Here is a 19960-nt window from a genome sequence, read left to right as displayed (position 1 = left end):
TCTACTGCAGATAGCATGAACTCAACAGCTATCTACTGCAGATAGCATGAATTCAACAGCTATCTACTGCAGATAGCATGAATTTAACAGCTATCTACTGCAGATAGCATGAATTCAACAGCTATCTACCGCAGAGAGCATGAATTCAACAGCTATCTACCGCAGAGAGCATGAATTCAACAGCTATCTACTGCAGATAGCATGAATTTAACAGCTAAACTAAACTACTGCAGACAGCATGAATTCAAGAGCTATCTTGAGCAGATAGCATGAATTCAACAGCTATCTACTGCAGATAGCATCAATTTAACAGCTATCTACTGCAGATAGCATGAATTCAACAGCTATCTACTGCAGCAGATAGCATCAATTCAACAGCTATCTACTGCAGATAGCATGAATCTAACAGCTATCTGCAGATAGCATGAATTCAAGAGTTATCTACTGCAGATAGCATGAATTCAACAGCTATCTACTGCATATATCATGAATTCAGCAGCTATCTACTGCAGATAGCATGAATTTAACAGCTATCTACTGCAGATAGCATGAATTCAACAGCTATCTACTGCAGATAGCCTGAATTCAACAGCTATCTACTGCAGATAACATGAATTCAACAGCTATCTACTGCAGATAGCATTAATTCAACAGCTATCTACTGCAGATAGCATGAATGCAACAGCTATCTACTGCAGATAGCATGAATTTAACAGCTATATATCTACTGCAGATAGCATGAATTCAACAGCTATCTACCGCAGAGAGCATGAATTCAACAGCTATCTACTGCAGATAGCATGAATTCAACAGCTATCTACTGCAGATAGCATGAATTCAACAGCTATCTACTGCAGATAGTATGAATTCAACAGCTATCTACTGCAGATAGCATGGATTCAACAGCTATCTACTGCAGATAGCATGATTTCAACAGCTATCTACTGCAGATAGTATGAATTCAACAGCTATCTACTGCATATAGCATGAATTTAACAGCTATCGACTGCAGATAGCGTGAATTCAAGAGCTATCTACTGTTGAGAGCATGAATTCAACAGCTATCAACTGTTGAGAGCATGAATTCAACAGCTATCTACTGCAGATAGCATGATTTCAACAGCTATCTACTGCAGATAGTATGATTTCAACAGCTATCTACTGCAGATAGTATGATTTCAACAGCTATCTACTGCAGATAGCATAAATTCAACAGCTATCTACTGCAGATAGCATAAATTCAAGAGCTATCTTGTGCATAATGTAACAGCTATCTACTGAAGATAGCACGACGTCAACGTGGATTCAACAGCTATCTACTGCAGATAATATGAATGTTACAGCTATCGACTGCAGATAGCGTGAATTCAACAGCTATCTACTGCAGATAGCATGAATTCAACAGCTATCTACTGCAGATAGCGTGAATTCAACAGCTATCTACTGCAGATAGCATGAATTCAAGAGCTATCTACTGCAGATAGCATGATTTCAACAGCTATCTACTGCAGATAGTATGAATTCAACAGCTATCTACTGCAGATAGCATGGATTCAACAGCTATCTACTGCAGATAGCATGAATTCAACAGCTATCTACTGCAGATAGCATGAATTCAACAGCTATCTACTGCAGATAGCATGAATTCAACAGCTATCTACTGCAGATAGCATGAATTCAACAGCTATCTACTGCGGATAGCATGAATTCAACAGCTATCTACTGCAGATAGCATGAATTCAAGAGCTATCTACTGCAGATAGCATAAATTCAACCGCTATCTACTGCATCTAGCATGGATTCAACAGCTATCTACTGCATCTAGCATGAATTCAACAGCTATCTACTGCAGATAGCATGAATTCAACAGCTATCTACTGCAGATAGCATGGATTCAACAGCTAGCCTATCTACCGCAGATAGCATGAATTCAACAGCTATCTACTGCAGATAGCATGAATTCAACAGCTATCTACTGCAGATATACCATGAATTCTGGGTTCGATTTAACTTTTGTCGTAGAGCAAAATGCTCTCCATTTTGGACAACCTGCTACACAAATATCAGCTTGTATAGCAATATTTTACAATGTAAACATATGCTAATATTATAAGAACATGACCTTAATAATATTTTCGCTAAAAACTGCTATGCACGTTTTTCAAGGTAAATCAAACCTTGCATGAATTCAACAGCTATCTACTGCAGATAGCATTAATTCAACAGCTATCTACTGCAGATAGCATGAATTTAACAGCTATCTACTGCAGATAGCATGAATTCAACAGCTATCTACTGCAGATAGCATGAATTCAACAGCTATCTACTGCAGATAGCATGAATTCAAGAGCTATCTACTGCAGGTAGCATGAATTCAGCAGCTATATGATAATCCCTATTCAATCTTGTGTAAAGCAGGGAACTAATTAGCGCATTACTCGAAATATCAATTTAGGAAAACTATCAAGTTATCATTTACAAAATTATCCATATCTTGAAAAGTATTGATGCTATGTATATATTTGTGGTATCATTTTAAAGCTTATTATTGTCCCGTGCTTACATTTTTATTCAAATCATGAAATGTCAAAAATGCGACTTGTTATTGGTTTTGTCGGAACGGGTCACATAATACGTTTTTTATACGTTTCTATAACCTTATAAATGGTGGTGCGCTCTCTTTAGGCTAGTCTGAATCCCTCGGTCCCGATCTCGAAACAATCAAAATGGCGGAACAACCCGATGTTCGTGCGTAGCAGTTGAAGGACTGGTGGATTAAGTCTATATTTAGGCCTATAGACATCACTTATAATAAAATGACAACTTTATAAATACAATATGCTGATGATTAACAACCATTTATATGAATGAAATTTAAAAACTTTCATGAACGTACTATAATCAACTAAACTACCAAAACAACTTACATTATTAATTATTGAGTTTATACGAATTTTCATCCAATATTGGAAATGTCGCATGGTGATAACATGGCATGTTGGTTATTCTATTTTCTGGAGTATAGATTACAGAAATATTATTACAGTCACCATGGTCACAGTATAATTATTCGGTATAAAGGAAATATCACATGGTAATAACATGGCATGTTGGTTATTCTGTTCTCTGGAGTAGGCCTACAGAGAAATAATAATACTTAGTCACTGTACAATTTTGTATTTCCCCAGATCACGTAGAGCGACTGGCGCACATAAGTGCTGATAGTGATAACTGAATGACTTGTTTCAATAGCTACATTAATGCGGTTTCTCACCCGTATGAATCATTTCATGCTTTTTCTTGTTTCCCAAAAGACTGAATGACTTACCGCAATAGCTACATTTATACAGTTTCTCTCCTGTATGAATCATTTCGTGTTCTTTCTTGTGTCCCAGTTGGCTGAATGACTTACCGCAATAGCTACATTGATGAGGTTTCTCTCCTGTATGAATCATTTCATGTTGTTTTTTGTAGGCCAGTAAACTGAATGATTTCTTGCAATAGCTACATTCATGAGGTTTATCTCCTGTATGTATCATTTCATGTATCTTCTTTTCGCGTTTTGTGATGAAAGATTTATTGCAGTAGCTACATTTATGGGGTTTCTCTCCCGTATGAATCATTTCATGTCCTTTCTTGTGTGCCAATCGGCTGAATGATTTCTTGCAGTAGCTACATTTATGAGGTTTCTCTCCTGTATGAGTCATTTCGTGTAATTCAGTGTCACCTTTTGTGATGAAACATTTACCGCAGTAGCTACATTTATGAGGTTTCTCTCCTGTATGAATCATTTCGTGTACTTTCTTATGTCCCGATTGGCTAAATGACTTGATGCAGTATCTACATTGATGAGGTTTTTCTCCCTTATGAATCTGTTCATGGTGTCTCTTTTGTCCCAATTGCCTGAATGATTTGTTGCAATAGCTACATTGATGAGGTTTCTCTCCTGTATGGATCATTTCATGTTCCTTCTTATGTACCAATTGGCTGAATGACTTTCTGCAATAGTTACATTGATAAGGTTTCTCTCCTGTATGAATCATTTCATGTGTCTTCATGTCTTGTAATCGACTGAATGATTTCTTGCAATAACTACATTGATGAGGTTTCTCTCCTGTATGAACCATTTCATGTTCTTTCTTATTTCCCATTTGACTGAATGATTTATTGCAATAGCTACATCGATGAGGTTTATCTCCCGTATGAATCATTTCATGTTCTTTCTTGTGTGCCATTTTCCCGAATGATTTGTTGCAGTATCTACATCTATGTGGTTTCTCTCGGGTTTGTGTTATTCCATGCATATGAAGTCCAATAATCATAGTGTCTGCAAAAGAATATCGGGAAAATAAATGTTACGATAATGATTTGAACGTGTTTACCTAGGGACGAAAATCTCGAATTATTTTGCTTGACGCAAGGCAAAAAAGGATAGAATAGGTGTACATTATATCATCACCATATGCGGCGGAAACGGGGGGGGGGGCACGTCCTATCCAGTCAAAGATAATGAACATACGAAGGAAAGTCTAATTATTATTATGATCCTTTTTGTTTGTAACACATCATTATAATTAAAGTATAGCGATGTGTTAAAAATGGACTAAATTTAAACACAATATTCATACGCAGAGATTGCCCATTGAAATGTGTATGATTATTTGCGTACAAAAAATGACATTGCGATTTCCCATTTTGGATTCCAACGTAGAATAAAACGCAGATGCTACGTTGAAATATGCTGATTTTACCTCATGTCTAAGTCCATGCAACGCGCCGAATTTTCAGGACGAAAGAGTCTCATTTTGAAAGTAAAGTCATAATGTATGGATGCAATGATCTTTAATCTACCAAAATATATGTTTTTGGGCAACTATAATATTTGGGAGCACAAAAAAACAATTAAGTTTAATCAGCATGTAGGTCAACATTTTAGTCAAAATCAAAAGCGGCCTGTTTGAATTAGGCAGAGACTCAGCTTACTGTTATTTTTTCAATCACTATGCCCTCTATCGACCTAGATTAGATTAGATCAAATATTATAGTCTTTATTCCAGCTGACTCGTTCTCCTTCGTGACGAATGAGCACAATCCAGTTTGGAACCGAGACTAGCAATATTTAACACCGTATTAGAGAGCGCACCACCAATGATTGCGCCATTGGATTACACAGGGAAATACGCACGTTTGGATGGCGTTTTGTCACTGCAAAAACGTAATATGGATAAAAAGTTTGGTATCAAATTAAAGCTTATCACGTGTAGAATATTATTCTTTTAACAGAATATATTGGTGACTATCTACTTTTTTTTGCTATTTGGCCGCAAAGAAAAAACGTGCAAATTTAACCCTAAAAAATCACTCAATTTTTGAAACCGGACATTGTCCAAATTCGCGCCAAAACTCCATCTCTGAAATAAAACATTGGGACTTTTTCTCATATTTTGTCATGTAGACACTTGTCGGAAGCAAATGAGCTGAAAATGGGCAAATTTTGACCATACGTTTTGAAAATAAAGCCGCAACAAGCTCAAATAAGCGGTGGACTATTTTAACCACTGGTACATAAATCGTGGAGTGATTTGGTGGTGCGCCCTCTTATAAACGTACGTAAAAACGTACGTTCCACGTGCTGCGTGTATGTGTATGTAGCTGGGAGAAAAAGCCGACGATCAATTGAAAATTTTGACCTTTTATATTGAAGATATGGATTTTTTCCCCAAAAAGACCTAATTTGTTTTGGTGTTTTGGGATAAAAATCCATATCTTCAATACGAAAGGTCAAAATTTTCAATTGATCGTCGGCTTTTCATCCCAACTACATACACTTTAAGTATAAATCATGAGATTTATAAAGTTTACTTCGAGTACTGTTAAATATCAAAAATATCAATTTTTAATGATTTGCCATAAAATGTGTATTACATTGCGAATTTCAAAAATCAAAATTATTTGATATCAGAAGGACATTCTTCGTATTCAGAATGCAATTCGATATGTCATCTGATGTGCTCTCGTGTCCCACAATAAATACTGTCCAAACGTTCATACCCTTCAATTAAAACAATAAACATAGTTTTTGTAGTGTACACAAACTCACCATATAAAGCTCCGTGCGCTGATGATGATATCCACACTGGCTGTGTCCCGGGGGCTGTGTAGCAGCAAATTTATGAATCTCGTGGACAGAAGAACCCGAGACTAAGAACGGGATGCTTTTATTTTACAAGATACAGCAAATAATACAAGCCCACTTCGACTGAATAAAAGACAGTGTTCTTGTTCTGAAGACTGCGTTCGTGCGTTTCGTCAATGTTCACGTCAAAGCATCGAGTTATTAGTTGTGAAAGTATCTAGAGTCAATACGCTATTGAGGAAACGGTCAATGGAGTGGAAGTCTTGAAGCGGAAGAATGTAATTAGTAATAGCCAAAAGGCTTGATTTGTTTATGGAAATAGTAGTCTTATCTACTATTTCCAGGATTTGTCATTCTTCCGCTTGTTCAACACGATAACCACATCTTGAGTAGCACTACTTTCGGGCTCTGTTGCTATTAGTATACTATCCAGAGAGAAGCGTCAGGCCTAACATTAAAAAAACCCAGTATTTCGTTTTCTTGGTTTGTGAGTACGTCTGATTATCAAATTAATAATGTTACAATATCAATTTGGTTTGACAGTGTATTCGGGTTTTGGAAAAACTACTCTAGTGGGAACATAATTGCATGCTTATTGTAAAGCGCTCCACAGACTCCGAGTATTGTACGTACACTATTGTATGTAACATATCTACGTTATTTAATCTATTGCCATTCTATTTCCAGTAATGCTTAAGTTCTAACGAATGTTTGATGACGAAAAATCGATAATATGTTACATATACTATCTAGCAGAAATATATTATCGATTTACGTCATCAAACATTCGTTAGAACTTAAAAACATTACTGGAAATAGAATGGCAATAGATTAAACAAATATGTTACATACAATATTTTACGTACAATAAGAAGTCTGAATAATGCTTTATTATCTGTTCCAACTCCAGTGACACCTCATGCATATCGTCCTGGGTGTGATTTGACTATACTATTAGACAGAGATACAAAGATTTTATCGCGTCTGACGTCATCTGTCAATCAAACTCGAACACGGTTTGTTTAGAAGTGTCGTGATGATGACTTGCTGAACGCGGCGGTATTACCGGGCATCTTATTGTTAATTTTGCACCTTCAAACATGCAAACCATCTCAAAAGTTAGGTCTTTGTAGTAGGAAACTTTCTTTCACGAAGGCACCATGTCAACAACCCGGGGTCAACAATGCCTAGAAAAGCTGCTTTTTGCTTTGTAAAAGTACGTAATTTTTTCGCCATTTGCTGCTATTCATTTTCTTCGAAACCTGTGTAAACCAATCAAGGATCATAATTGACAGTGACATCAGACGCGATAAAATCTTTTTATCTCTGTCTTTGATAATAACCTATCACCACAGTCATGTTGTATGATTTTTCAAAGTAAAATGCTAATACCTTTTACAATACATCCCCGTGTCGCTGGAACTGGAATAGATAATAGCACAATTAATAAGGCGAACAAGGTGCTCGGCTTTCTCAGGAGGAATTTTTGGTTCTGTACAACCGACGTGAAAACTTGCACATATAATATGCTTGTGCGACCTATACTGAATATGCCAGTATTGTTTGGGACCCCATACCCAAATACATAAGCACAGAATCGAAATGGTGCAGAGGAGAGCAGCCAGATTTTGTAGCCGGAACTTTAGCAAATACAGCAGTGTCACAGATATGTTAACTAAATTGAACTGGGAAACATTAGAAAAAAGAAGAAAGAATGATAGACTTACAATGATGTATAAAATTTCAAATGGACTGGTCGGGGTCAAGAGCGAGGATTATCTGATTCCTGCACAAGTCACCAGAACCAGGGGAAGCCATCTTCATAAATACCAAAGACAGCACACCAGACTCAATATCAACAATCGAACAATCCCAGACTGGAACAAGCTACCCGGGGAAGTCACAGCAGCAACTGCATTAGACATTTTAAAACAAAAAACTGAACAATTGTTAGAAGTTCTCAAGTTAAAGTCCTGCAAGCGCGTCAAGTCAATAAATACTCTAATGAAGTTGGCGAAATGTGGACAATTTGTCTACCCTACCGACGACAACAGAAACTGAAACTGAAACTGAGTTTATGGCCTTCTCATCGACTCTCGGACTAGCTATATCATTAGCTATATTATTCAGTGTAGACTGACATTTTCTTTCAGAAAAAAGTGAAAAAACAATAATAGTAATTATTTCGTTCAAATAATGGCATTTTGTTTTACCAGAGTAAGAAACTGGCGAACCTGTTATTTCGGTTTAATGGTCCTACAGACTCCAGATATTACGACGTAGAATAGTGGATGTAACATGCCTTCGTTATTTAATCTACGGTATTCTTGATGGCGTACAATCAGTAATTAATTTATGTTATGTCGAATATCTGGTGGAAATATTATCGATTTTACGTTATCAAACATTCGTTAGAGTTAAACACTACTGGAAATAGAATGGGAATAGATAAATAACGTACATACGAGTATGTTACATCAAATGTTCTACGTCGCACAGTAGCTCGAGATACTCTAGCTAAAATACAGGTTTACATTTACTATCTTACATTATCTTGCTGTATTGTCGCACAGTGTCATCGCCCCGATATCTTCATGGCAGAAATCGCCATGGTAGGTTGAATCCACCGCCACGCATGGCCATTTTGCTCCGACCTGTTAAAGACGCATCGGGGCCGAAGGACATCTGACTAATGCTACTGATAATTGCCCGGTGACTGACCTCGCTGCGTGTGAGTCGAGCATGGTACGCCATAGGTCATATATGCTTTTAGACTACCCACGATTGGCCTATACACTGCGCTATATAATTCGGCACATATAAAATCAGAATTATTGTCAGTTTTTGAGTTCAAGACGCAAGCTTCTTTCTCAAGACGCAAGCTAACGACTATCATATCTGTTCAACACATATATTCAAGTGCAAGGAACTACATCTGGTTTCTTTAGACGAAATCATTTACGGGAGATATTCATCATTTTCTATCCCGGTATCCAAAGATTTTCCTTTAGCACATTCACGAGTATCGATCCCGGGTATTGATTTTAGCATCTCTGGTGTACCAAGTAATTATTAGCCAGGCGATGTCGGTGTGCGTCGAATACTCGGTCGGAGTCTGTAGGGGCCTTATGATATGAAAAATGTTAATCATTTCTACCCTCGGGTTCGATTCAGATCTCTGTGCCCTGTCCCCCTTCCTCGTCCCCCACGCATTAAGACAACTCTTAATAACAAAATAACAACTTCATCAACACAACAGAATACACAGACATTTTGGGATGGATTAACCATTTATTTTTAATGAAGTTTACAATATCATAAAAGTATTAAAACTATTAAAATCGTCTAAACTACGAAAACAACTTCTTACACATAGAAATGCCAATATTATTAGAAAGAATTTTATTATTTGAAGCTCATTTGTTGAATTATACTAAAACGATCATCCAAAATGGGAAAAATCACATGGTAATAACATGACATGTTGGTTTTTTCTCTCTGGAGTACAGATTACAGAAATATTACAAACTAAAGTCACCATGGTCACAGTTCAATTATACGGTATATACAGGGTGTCCCAAAAAAAGAGGCCCCTAATTGCGCCCCCTTTTTCGCCTATTTCTGAAAAGTTGATCAAATATATTTTGGTATGTAAAGAAACCTTTAATTGTTAGTTTTAAGGGGTACTTACACCCCTGCCCAATTTTGTGCCTATTTTTGCATTTTTCTCAAAAATTATAGCGCATTGGTGACAAGTAAGATATGTATATTAAAGGGGCAAGGACTACAACTACTGCACTGGAAGTTTTATTTCAGCACAGACAAAAGTTGTGGAGTTACAGTCAAAAATGAGGGAAACCCAATATTTGATCAATAAATCAATAACTACTTGCCTTGAGTTGCTGAATTTTCAGTGCAGTAGTTATAGTCCTTGCCCCTTTAACATACATATCTTACTTGTCACCAATGCGCTATAATTTTGAGAAAAATGCAAAAATAGGCACAAATTGGCCAGGTGTAGTACCCCTTAATAAACCAAAACAATTATTTCAATCGGCTCACAACTTTTGAAGATATGCCCTTTTAAAGACAAGTACCCGTTTTTCACTCTGTCCACGGACATGACGGATAGCAAACAGAGTGGTTGGGACCCGGGGTTGGGATGGGTCATGCTGTGGAGTGGCCTGCAAGATTTGTGGCAAAATCCGAGATCTTTGCAAACGTATTACTGCTATATTCGCAAGTATCCGGCGTACAAGGTTGGTACGCAAAGCAATTGATGCAATCACAGATATTCCAATATCTGTGATGCAATGAGGACTAGGGCTGAAACCTGTATTCGTCAAGGAGGCAACTAGGTAGGGCAGAGCAGCACAGTAAACTCACTTCAAAAGAACCAAAGACAAACTAAACAGCCCTTTTCAGGGCTACCTTTTATTCCAAAAAGAGAAATGACTTATGTTGTCAATACAAAATAAAGTAAGACATTAAGAAACATGATAAAACAAAAAGGCATAAAATAACCGAGAAAAACATAAGTAATTGCAAGTATAGCAAAAGAAGTCCCATCCCACATCAATTTCGCCCAAATTAATGACACTTATCAAAATCCATAACCCATAAGCCCACCGGTAAAGCCCATTCCCTAAAATAAAGTTGTTATTTTATCAAGTTATCATCGAGGAATGTTTTATATTCATGCATGGTATATGCCCTTTTCAATCTTTTGAAGTAGCCAAACCTCCTCCGTGGACAGAGTAAAAAACGGATACATTTCTTTAAAAGGGTATATCTTCAAAAGTTATGAGCCGATTGAAATAATTGTTTCGTTTTATTAAAGCTAACGGGTAAAGGCTTCTTTAGGCCCTACATACCAACATATACTTGATCAACTTTTCGGAAATAGGAGAAAAAGAGGGCGCAATGAGGGGCCTCTTTTTTGGGACACCCTGTAGGAAATATCACATGGTAATAACATGGCATGTTGGTTCTTCTGTTCTCTGGAGTACATATTATAGATTACAGGCTATATCGGATCACTAGCGGCCCTGCTGGACATGGTTAAAGCAGTAATGTGTGATTTGCATAAAGAATAGATTCTTATTTAAATGTTTGTTTTCACTGATCACATTATCCCCTTTTAATTTCCAGCCAAACAAATGAGGTATAACGAAGAAAATTGCGATTCATTCCAACGCTTACAATGTGTGTACTACGCTCGCCGATCGTATTAGGCATTATAATTATGCAAAAAGTAGAAATCCGAGTAAAATTGTGGGCGTCGCTGTGAAACAAATCACACATTATGGCTTTAAGAAAGGCAGCGATATGATAAACCAGAGCAAATTGAAACGGCAAAGGTCATCTGAGGTCAAAGGTCAGGTCAAATTTAAAGTTGTTCTGCTTAGACTGTAACTCGGGGAAAATGATCCATGACACTTGAGTATAAAACCGCAAAGGTCATCTGAGGTCAAAGGTCAGGTGAAATTTAAAGTTGCTCCGATCGGCCTGTAACTTGCAGAAAATGATCCCTAACACTTAAAGAGTATGAAACCGTAAAGGTCATATGGGGTCAAAGGTCAGGCCAATTTTAAGTTGCTCCCATTGGGCTGTAACTCAGGGAAAATGATCCCTGGCACGTAAGAAGTATGAAACTGCAAAGGTCATCCAAGGTCATAGGTCAGATCAAATTTAATGTTGTTCCGATCAGGCTGTAACTAAGGGAAAACAATCACTGACACTTCAGGAGTATAAATCCGCAAAGGTCATCTGATGTCAAAGGTCAGGTCAACTTTTAAGTTGCTCTGATTGTGCTGTAACTTGCAGAAAATAATCCCTGACACTTGGGTAGTATGAAACCGAAAAGGTCATCTGAGGTCAAAGGTCAGCTCAAATGCAAAGTTGCTCTGATGGGGCTGCAACTCGAGGACAATGATCGCTGACACTTGGGGAATATGAAACCAAAAAGGTCATCCGAGTTCAAGGGTCAATTCAAATAAAAAATTGCTCCATTCAGGCTGTACCTTGCGGAAAATGATCCCTGACACTTGGGGAGTATGAAACCATAAAGGTCATCCAAGGTCACAGGAAAAGTCAAATGAGGTCAAATGTTGATATAGGCCCGATTGGGCTTAAATGTGATGCAAATTACCCTTGGTTTGAGAGAGCATGAGTAGTCAACCCGAGTTTACTCGAGGTCAAAGGTCAAATGAGGTTAATCAGAAGTCACCACCCGATATTCGTGGCTTTAGTAGCTCTAGTTCTTGTTTTCCAATGAATACCTTGGTGCCGTAGCTACATTGATGAGGTTTCTCACCCTTATGAGTCATTTCATGTTCTTTCTTGTGTCCCACATTAGCAATGTGTTGCAATAGCTACAGGTTTCTCTCCTGTATGTATCATTTCATGTCGTTTTTTGTTTCCCAATTGGCTGAATGATTTGTTGCAATAGCTACATTTGTGAGGTTTCTCACTCGTATGAATCATTTCATGTGTTTTCTTATTTCCCAAATGACTGAATGACTTGTTGCAATAGCTACATTTATGAGGTTTCTCACCCATATGAATCATTTCATGTTCTTTCTTGTGCTCCAATCGGCTGAATGACTTGTTGCAATAGCTACATTTATGAGGTTTCTCACCCTTATGAATCATTTCATGTTCTCTCTTGTTTCCCGATTGGCTGAATGATTTGTTGCAGTAGCTACATTTATGAGGTTTCTCACCCTTATGAATCATTTCATGTTCTTTCTTGTTTCCTGATTGGCTGAATGATTTGTTGCAGTAGCTACATTTATGAGGTTTCTCACCCTTATGAATCATTTCATGTTCTTTCTTGTTTCCCAATTGGCTGAATGATTTGTTGCAGTAGCTACATTTATGAGGTTTCTCACCCTTATGAATCATTTCATGTCTTTTCTTGTTTTCCAAAAGGGTGAATGACTTGTTGCAATAGCTACATTTATGAGGTTTTTCTCCTGTGTGAATCATTTCATGTCTTTTCATGTCATACGATCGATTAAATGATTTGTTGCAGTAGCTACATTTATGAGAGTTCTCTCCTGTATGTGCCATTTCATGTAACTTCTTTTCATATTTTGTGACGAAAGATTTCGTGCAATAGCTACATTTATGAGGTTTCTCGCCCTTGTGAATCATTTCATGTCTCTTCATGTCATGTGATCGACTGAATGATTTGTTGCAGTAGCTACATTTATGAGGTTTTTTTCCGGTATGAATCATTTCATGTTGTTTCTTGTGTGCCATTGTCCCGAATGATTTGTTGCAGAATCTACATCTATGTGGTTTCTCTCGGGTTTGTGTTATTCCATGCATATGGTCAAGTCTCATCATGGTGTCTGCAAAAGAATATCGGATAAATAAATATTACGATAATGATTTGAACGTAACTACTTATTGGGACGAAAATGGTCTCGAATTATTAGACGCAAAGCAAAAAAGAAATGTCTTTAAAAAGACAACGCCATGAATGAAGTTCATGTTTCATAATTTTACATTGACAAGTACTTGGAATGCTAGTAATATTTTGTGTGTGGTACATGTACAACTAGCCGGTGGGAAATTTCGTTATACTAGGAAATTCTCAAGAATTTTCATGTTGCAACCTAAATTGAAAAATGTATGCTAAATAGGTCTACGTTTTGGCGCAGAATTGTGATCGACAATCTGACAATCTATACTTAATTCACCTCGGATGACTTTGACATGGTCCTCAACATTTTCGCGCATACACCTATCATGTCCATAACAATTTAACTCTTACAACTTCCTGTCAACTCTCTAATTCATAACTCTAAACTTCTGTCTATTTGCCTTTTCTGTCTTTTACCATTTAGTCCACTACAGTTTTTTTAAATTAAGGAAGGGGTATGAACGTTTGGACAGTATTTATTTTGGGACATTAGAGCACATCAGACATATCGAATTGCATTCTGAATACGAAGAATGTCCTTCTGATATCAAATAATTTTGATTTTTGAAATTCGCAATTTAATACACATTTTATGGCAAATCATTAAAATTGATATTTTTGATATTTAACAGTACTCGAAGTAAACTTTACAAATCTGATGATTTATACTTAACGTGTATGTAGGTGGGATGAAAAGCCGACGATCAATTGAAAATTTTGACCTTTTGTATTGAAGATATGGATATTTTTTCCCAAAACACCAAAAAAATTAGTTCTTTTGGGGAAAAAATCCATATCTTCAATATGAATGGTCAAAATTTTCAATTGACCGTCGGCTTTTCCTCCCAGCTACATACACTTTAAGAATATATCATTAGATTTATATAATTTACTTCGAGGACTGTTATATATCAAAATTTGAAAAATATCAAATTTTTATAATTTGTCATAAAATTTGTATTATATTGTGATTTAAAAAAAAAAGAAAATTATTTGATATCAGAAAGACATGCTTCGTATTCAGAATGCAATTCGATAGGTCTGAGGTGCTCTCATGTCCCACAAAAAATACTGTCGAAACGCAATAAACGCTCATTCTAGATCCCTTAAATTGCTAAAACTGAAAAAAAAAATGGATTGGTCACGATTAGTAAGGTTAAATCCTGCAAGTGTACCACAGATGGGAGAGATCGAATAATTTTAATGATTATAAGCAGCACTAGTGGCATGATTTTGCATGTAAGTTAGCTAATCCCCGGACATCATAGACTTCGAGGGCAAGTCGTAAAAAATAGCGACTGTCAACCTATGTGCCCAGTCAGAGGGATCAGGCAACGGCTGATTTCAACCATAGATGTCGCTAAAGGTTCGTTCATACTACCACCGCATCTGCGATGCGGTGCTTTGCGATACGGTGCGTTGCCGCATCGCATCGTACTGCAAACTACTGCATTGCGATATCGCAATGAAGTTAAATACATTTTAACTTGGAAATGCGACGAGTTGCGTTGAGTTGCGGCAAAAGTAATCGATATATCGGCATCGCAAAGCAACGCATCGCAAATGCGGTGGTAGTATGAACGGACCTTAAGAACTGAGTCGCTCCTGTGAAGAAAAGTTGATGTTTTCTTAAGGGGTACTACACCTCTGTGGTAAATTTGTGACTATTTTTGTATTTTTCTCAAAAAATAATAACACACTGGTAACAAAAGTTATGTATATTATTGGGGCAAGGGATCCAATTACTACACTGAAATGTCAGTAACTCAAGACAAGCGGTTCAGCATATATGATAGGAAATGAGGTACATCCTAGCGGTACCTTATTTCTTATCATAAATAACGAGCCGCTTGTCTTGGGTCACTGAAATTCCAGTGTAGTAATTGGATTCCTTGCCCCTATAATACACATAACTTTTGTTACAAATGTTGGTACAAATTTCTATGGGACTTTGATTTGGTGGGGTGATATCTGAAATATCACAACTTTGTTATAATAATGACGTTGATATTACATTGAAATATACGGCATTACTCGTAAACGTTCACCAAAATTCATTACAAACTTTGAAGAAAATATATCACCTTTGAAACGTTCTAATAGATTTCTGCTTTTGCTTGCACGAGCGTAATTTTATATAAACAAAAAGAGAGCAATGAGGAGCCTTATTTTAAACAAAATAAAGTAATATAAACCATGTGGTCCTTTCAGATTCAGATTGTTTTATTTTCACATAGATCTTCATCAACACATACAGAAATATTTGTGAAATAAATATAACATGGTTGCACATATAAAATTATTACAATTAACATACTAATCATCATTGTCATAACTATTTATGAAAATATTGGTAATAATAGCAATGACAAAGAAGGAGGTAGAAATAATAATGATAATAATACCATACTAATAGGCTTGAAATTATTACATATATGGTCAATTCCAGCCAAAGCGGGACAAAATTCTCTCTATGTTAACTTTCCACTTTAAAATCTTATTAATAAAGGAAACCACGTTATTGATGGAGCATATCATGTCACGTCCAATGTGCTCTCTTTGAGCATATAGGCCTTTACTAGCAAGTCATACCAGGGGACAAGTTATGATGGCTTAACTGAATTGGCGTTACCCACGAATTCAAAGATAAAGCACCATATATGTCATTGAATGTCCTTAAATCAAAATGAAATTATTACTGTTAGAAAAAGGTTTACATGATCTATCATCATATGTAAAACGATTGCACCAAAGTTTGTGGACTCCAGAGGTCATTAAGTCAATTTGGCTAATAATGTTGTTACCCGCGTATCAAAAATAAAATGATCGTTCTGAAAAATGTTAAGTGAATATGCCATAAATGATTATATCATGAAATGTAGTTTCGTACTATAATTCTGAGGTCCAAGTGCATTTTACTCATAAAAATCCACAAAATCAAATGTTACCCACGAGTCCAGCAAATATAATTGCCATAACTTAATTTAACATTTAATGACCTTGGACAGTGAATTTAGTTTGACAAGCGCTTAAAATTGTAAATCGTATAATTATGTTCACCGCTTTAAAAAAAATCTACGACGGTTTAAACTTTTGATACCCACGAATCCCGAATAGATGCTTACCTTGAAAAACAAGGAGAATATTTATTTTAAATCTAAATCAGCACATAGTCAAGCCATGGGTATGCTATAATTTTTACAGTACTTATAGTTTATGCACCTAAAAAACGCAAACCCCAAACGGTACTATAGTACTTATAGCTTTACCTACGAATTTGGCGTTACCCACGAATCCAAGGATTTACTCGTAAATTAGATGTTTCTTATTCTTCTTAACATTTTGAAAACATGCAAAATAGGTTCCAAAACAACCCTGTTTAATAGCGCCCTCTTGAAGGTATACTGAAGCTGTATCGTGAGGTTTTGATTAATTATCCTAAATTACCATTTGTTGGGTGCAAGCAAAAAATAGAAAAACGGGAATCATTGAAACACAATGGAGGAATAACCACATGATGATTTCCAACCTTCTGTAAAATTTTCTATTTTGCCGCTTACCAATACATACCTTCAAATATGTGTTACCCACGAAAATGTTGGTTACCCACGAATTACTACTAAAATTATAGTTAACAATGTCTTGATAATGTTTTAGTTCATAGGAACCATTAAACACGATTCAATAGAATATTGCTGCATGAAAATATGGAATGAATTTACTTAAAATAATAATATAAAACGGTTTGCTATGTCTTTTTGAATTTGGCAACTTCATTATTTTCAAAATTTATACCCAAAATGCCATAATGATAAATTCTAAATATTCCATGTATTTTATATTGTGATTAAAATTCATTTTAGTGCCATTGTAGCCTGAATTATTGACATACGGAAATTTTTATTTTTATTAAAAATTAATAGGAATTTGCCCATTTTCAGACGCTGTTACCCCACGAATCCATCCGAGGTCCTCATCCTGCGACGAGATACAAAATCTAACTTTATATTTCTATAAAGCATTTATTCTAATCTTTCGAATTTATGCAGTAATGTTAAATGACAGCCACTTTGGAAATAGTTCGAAGAATTGACACAATCTTACCTGTACACCTGGTTCTTTCTTAAAATGTGTAATAACCAAAATATTTCTTTGAAGATATATGTAATAAAATTCTATTTTACGTTCAAAGTCTTCACCGATATCTAGTGTGTATGGGACACAAGTAAAATATTGAAAGATATTAAAGAAAGTGAAATTTTATGGCGTACAACAGGTGAAAAAGGCTTAAATTCGTGGGTAACATGCATATGCGCATTCAACACTTTATTTGGTCTAGCAAGAAAAGTTATTTTTCAATCCGATGGCACTTCCACCTGATGATTCACTAGATATGATCTTCTCATTTGATAAGTCTAGAATTGAAAAGGAATACATTTTTAAAATGGCCCCCAGAGAGAATTTTGTCCCGCTTTGGCTGGAATTGACCATTATATAATAACGATTTTATAAAAAATTATATGGGTATCACTTAGATAATTATGAAGAAATAATACTTTTTCATTACAGATATGAATATCACAATCAATAAGTACTGTAAAAATTATAGCATACCCATGGCTTTATTATGTGCTGATTTAGATTTAAAATAAATATTCTCCTTGTTTTGCAAGGTTAGCATCTATTCGGGATTCGTGAGTATCAAAAGTTTGGCGTCGTAGATTTTTTTTTAAAGCGGTGAACGTATTTATACAATTTACAATTTTAAGGGCTTGTCAAACTAAATTCAGTGTCCAAGGTCATTAAACGGTAATTTAAGTTATCATGTGGTTATGGCAATTATATTTGCTGGACTCGTGGGTAACATTTGATACGTGGGTATCGTCAAATTTGATTTTGTGGAATTTTATGGGTAAAATGTATTTGTATAAAATAATCACTTGGACCTCAGAATTATAGTACGAAACTTCGTTTCATGATATAGTCGTTTATGGCATATTCTCTTAACATTTTTCAGAACGATCATTTTATTTTTGATACGCGGGTAACAACATTATTAGCCAAATTGACTTAATAGTCTCTAGAGTCCACAAACTTTGGTGGAATTCATTCGTTTTACATATGATTAGAGATCATGCAAACCTCTTTCTAACTGTAATAATTTCATTTTGATTGAAGGACATTCAATGATGGTACTTTATCTTTGAATTCGTGGGTATTCCCGCCAATTCATTTAAGCCATCATAACTTGTCCCCTGGTATGACTTGCTAGTAAAGGCCTATATGCTCAAAGAGAGCACATTGGACGTGAAATGATATGCTCCATCAATAACGTGATTTCCTTTTTAATGACATTTTAAAGTGGAAAGTTAACATAGAGAGAATTTTGTCCCGCTTTCGCTGGAATTGACCATATTCGTAGCCCAATCTAAGACATCATAAGCTATATCATAGCACCCAATTTTAGTTTGTGGTTTCGAAATATTGCAATTAAACATTGTTTCTTTCAAATATGAGCCGCTAAAACCCAAATCTAATACAAACAGCCATTATATTTTATAAAGACATAGCAAACTTTCCATGGTAGAGATTGGACCCAAGATAACTTACACCTAAATTAAGTACCGGTATCAATTCAGGGGTTAAGGGGGTACTATACCCCTGTGGTAAATTTGTGAATATTTTTGTATTTGTCTCAAAAACTAAAATAACACTGGTAACAAAAGTTATGTATATTGTTGGGGCAAGGAATCCAATTACTACACTGAAATTTCAGTGACTCAAGACAAGCGGTTCAGTATGATAGGAAATGAGGTACATCCTAGCGGTACCTCATTTCTTATCATAAATAAAGAACCGCTTGTCTCGGGTCACTGAAATTCCAGTGTAGTAATTGATTCCTTGTCCCTATAATATGCATAACTTTTGTTATCAGTGTGTTATTAGTTTTTGAGAAAAGTGCAAAATAGTCACAAATTTATCGAAGGGTGTATAGTACCCCTTAACTATGGCGGGAAAATGATAGTTTGCACCGCTATCATGGCTATGTACCCTTTAAATTATGTTAGGTGGAATATGCCAATTATATGGTCAATGCTATTAGCCATGTTTTGGTGGACAATTGACCTGCAGTTTTATTAGATTATTTGGCATGACAAACTACACTCTTATCTAATCGGTATTTTTCGTATCCTTTTAAAACGGTAGCCCCCTTAGAAACTGGGTAAATTCGACCACTATCTAAAATGTAATTCCTGTCACTCTTCTGTAATTTGTCACGTGATAAACAGCAGAATTAAAACAATAAACATGTACAAACTCACCTTAAAATGTCTCATAAAACTCCACCTCCGTGCGCTGATATGATGGCATCAAAACAGTTTTGACAAAAC

The 19960-nt window shown here is 36.0% G+C and overlaps 1 protein-coding gene across 1 annotated transcript; it reads right to left on the bottom strand.

The window, feature by feature from the left end:
- Positions 1 to 2907: 2907 nt before the first annotated feature.
- Positions 2908 to 6333, bottom strand: LOC140135732 (uncharacterized). The gene is made up of 2 exons (XM_072157336.1): positions 6101 to 6333; positions 2908 to 4327 (listed from the first exon to the last, which is right to left on the bottom strand). Exon 2 carries the CDS (start codon positions 4320 to 4322, stop codon positions 3258 to 3260), a length of 1065 nt encoding a protein of 354 aa, XP_072013437.1. The 5' UTR covers positions 4323 to 4327; positions 6101 to 6333; the 3' UTR covers positions 2908 to 3257.
- Between the last annotated feature and the right edge of the window lie 13627 nt (positions 6334 to 19960).

This window comes from Amphiura filiformis, chromosome 2 (assembly GCF_039555335.1).
Source record: "Amphiura filiformis chromosome 2, Afil_fr2py, whole genome shotgun sequence".
In the NCBI taxonomy this organism is placed as follows: domain Eukaryota; kingdom Metazoa; phylum Echinodermata; class Ophiuroidea; order Amphilepidida; family Amphiuridae; genus Amphiura; species Amphiura filiformis.
Note: the sequence above shows the minus strand (reverse complement) of the source record. Positions and strands in the feature narration are given on the sequence as shown.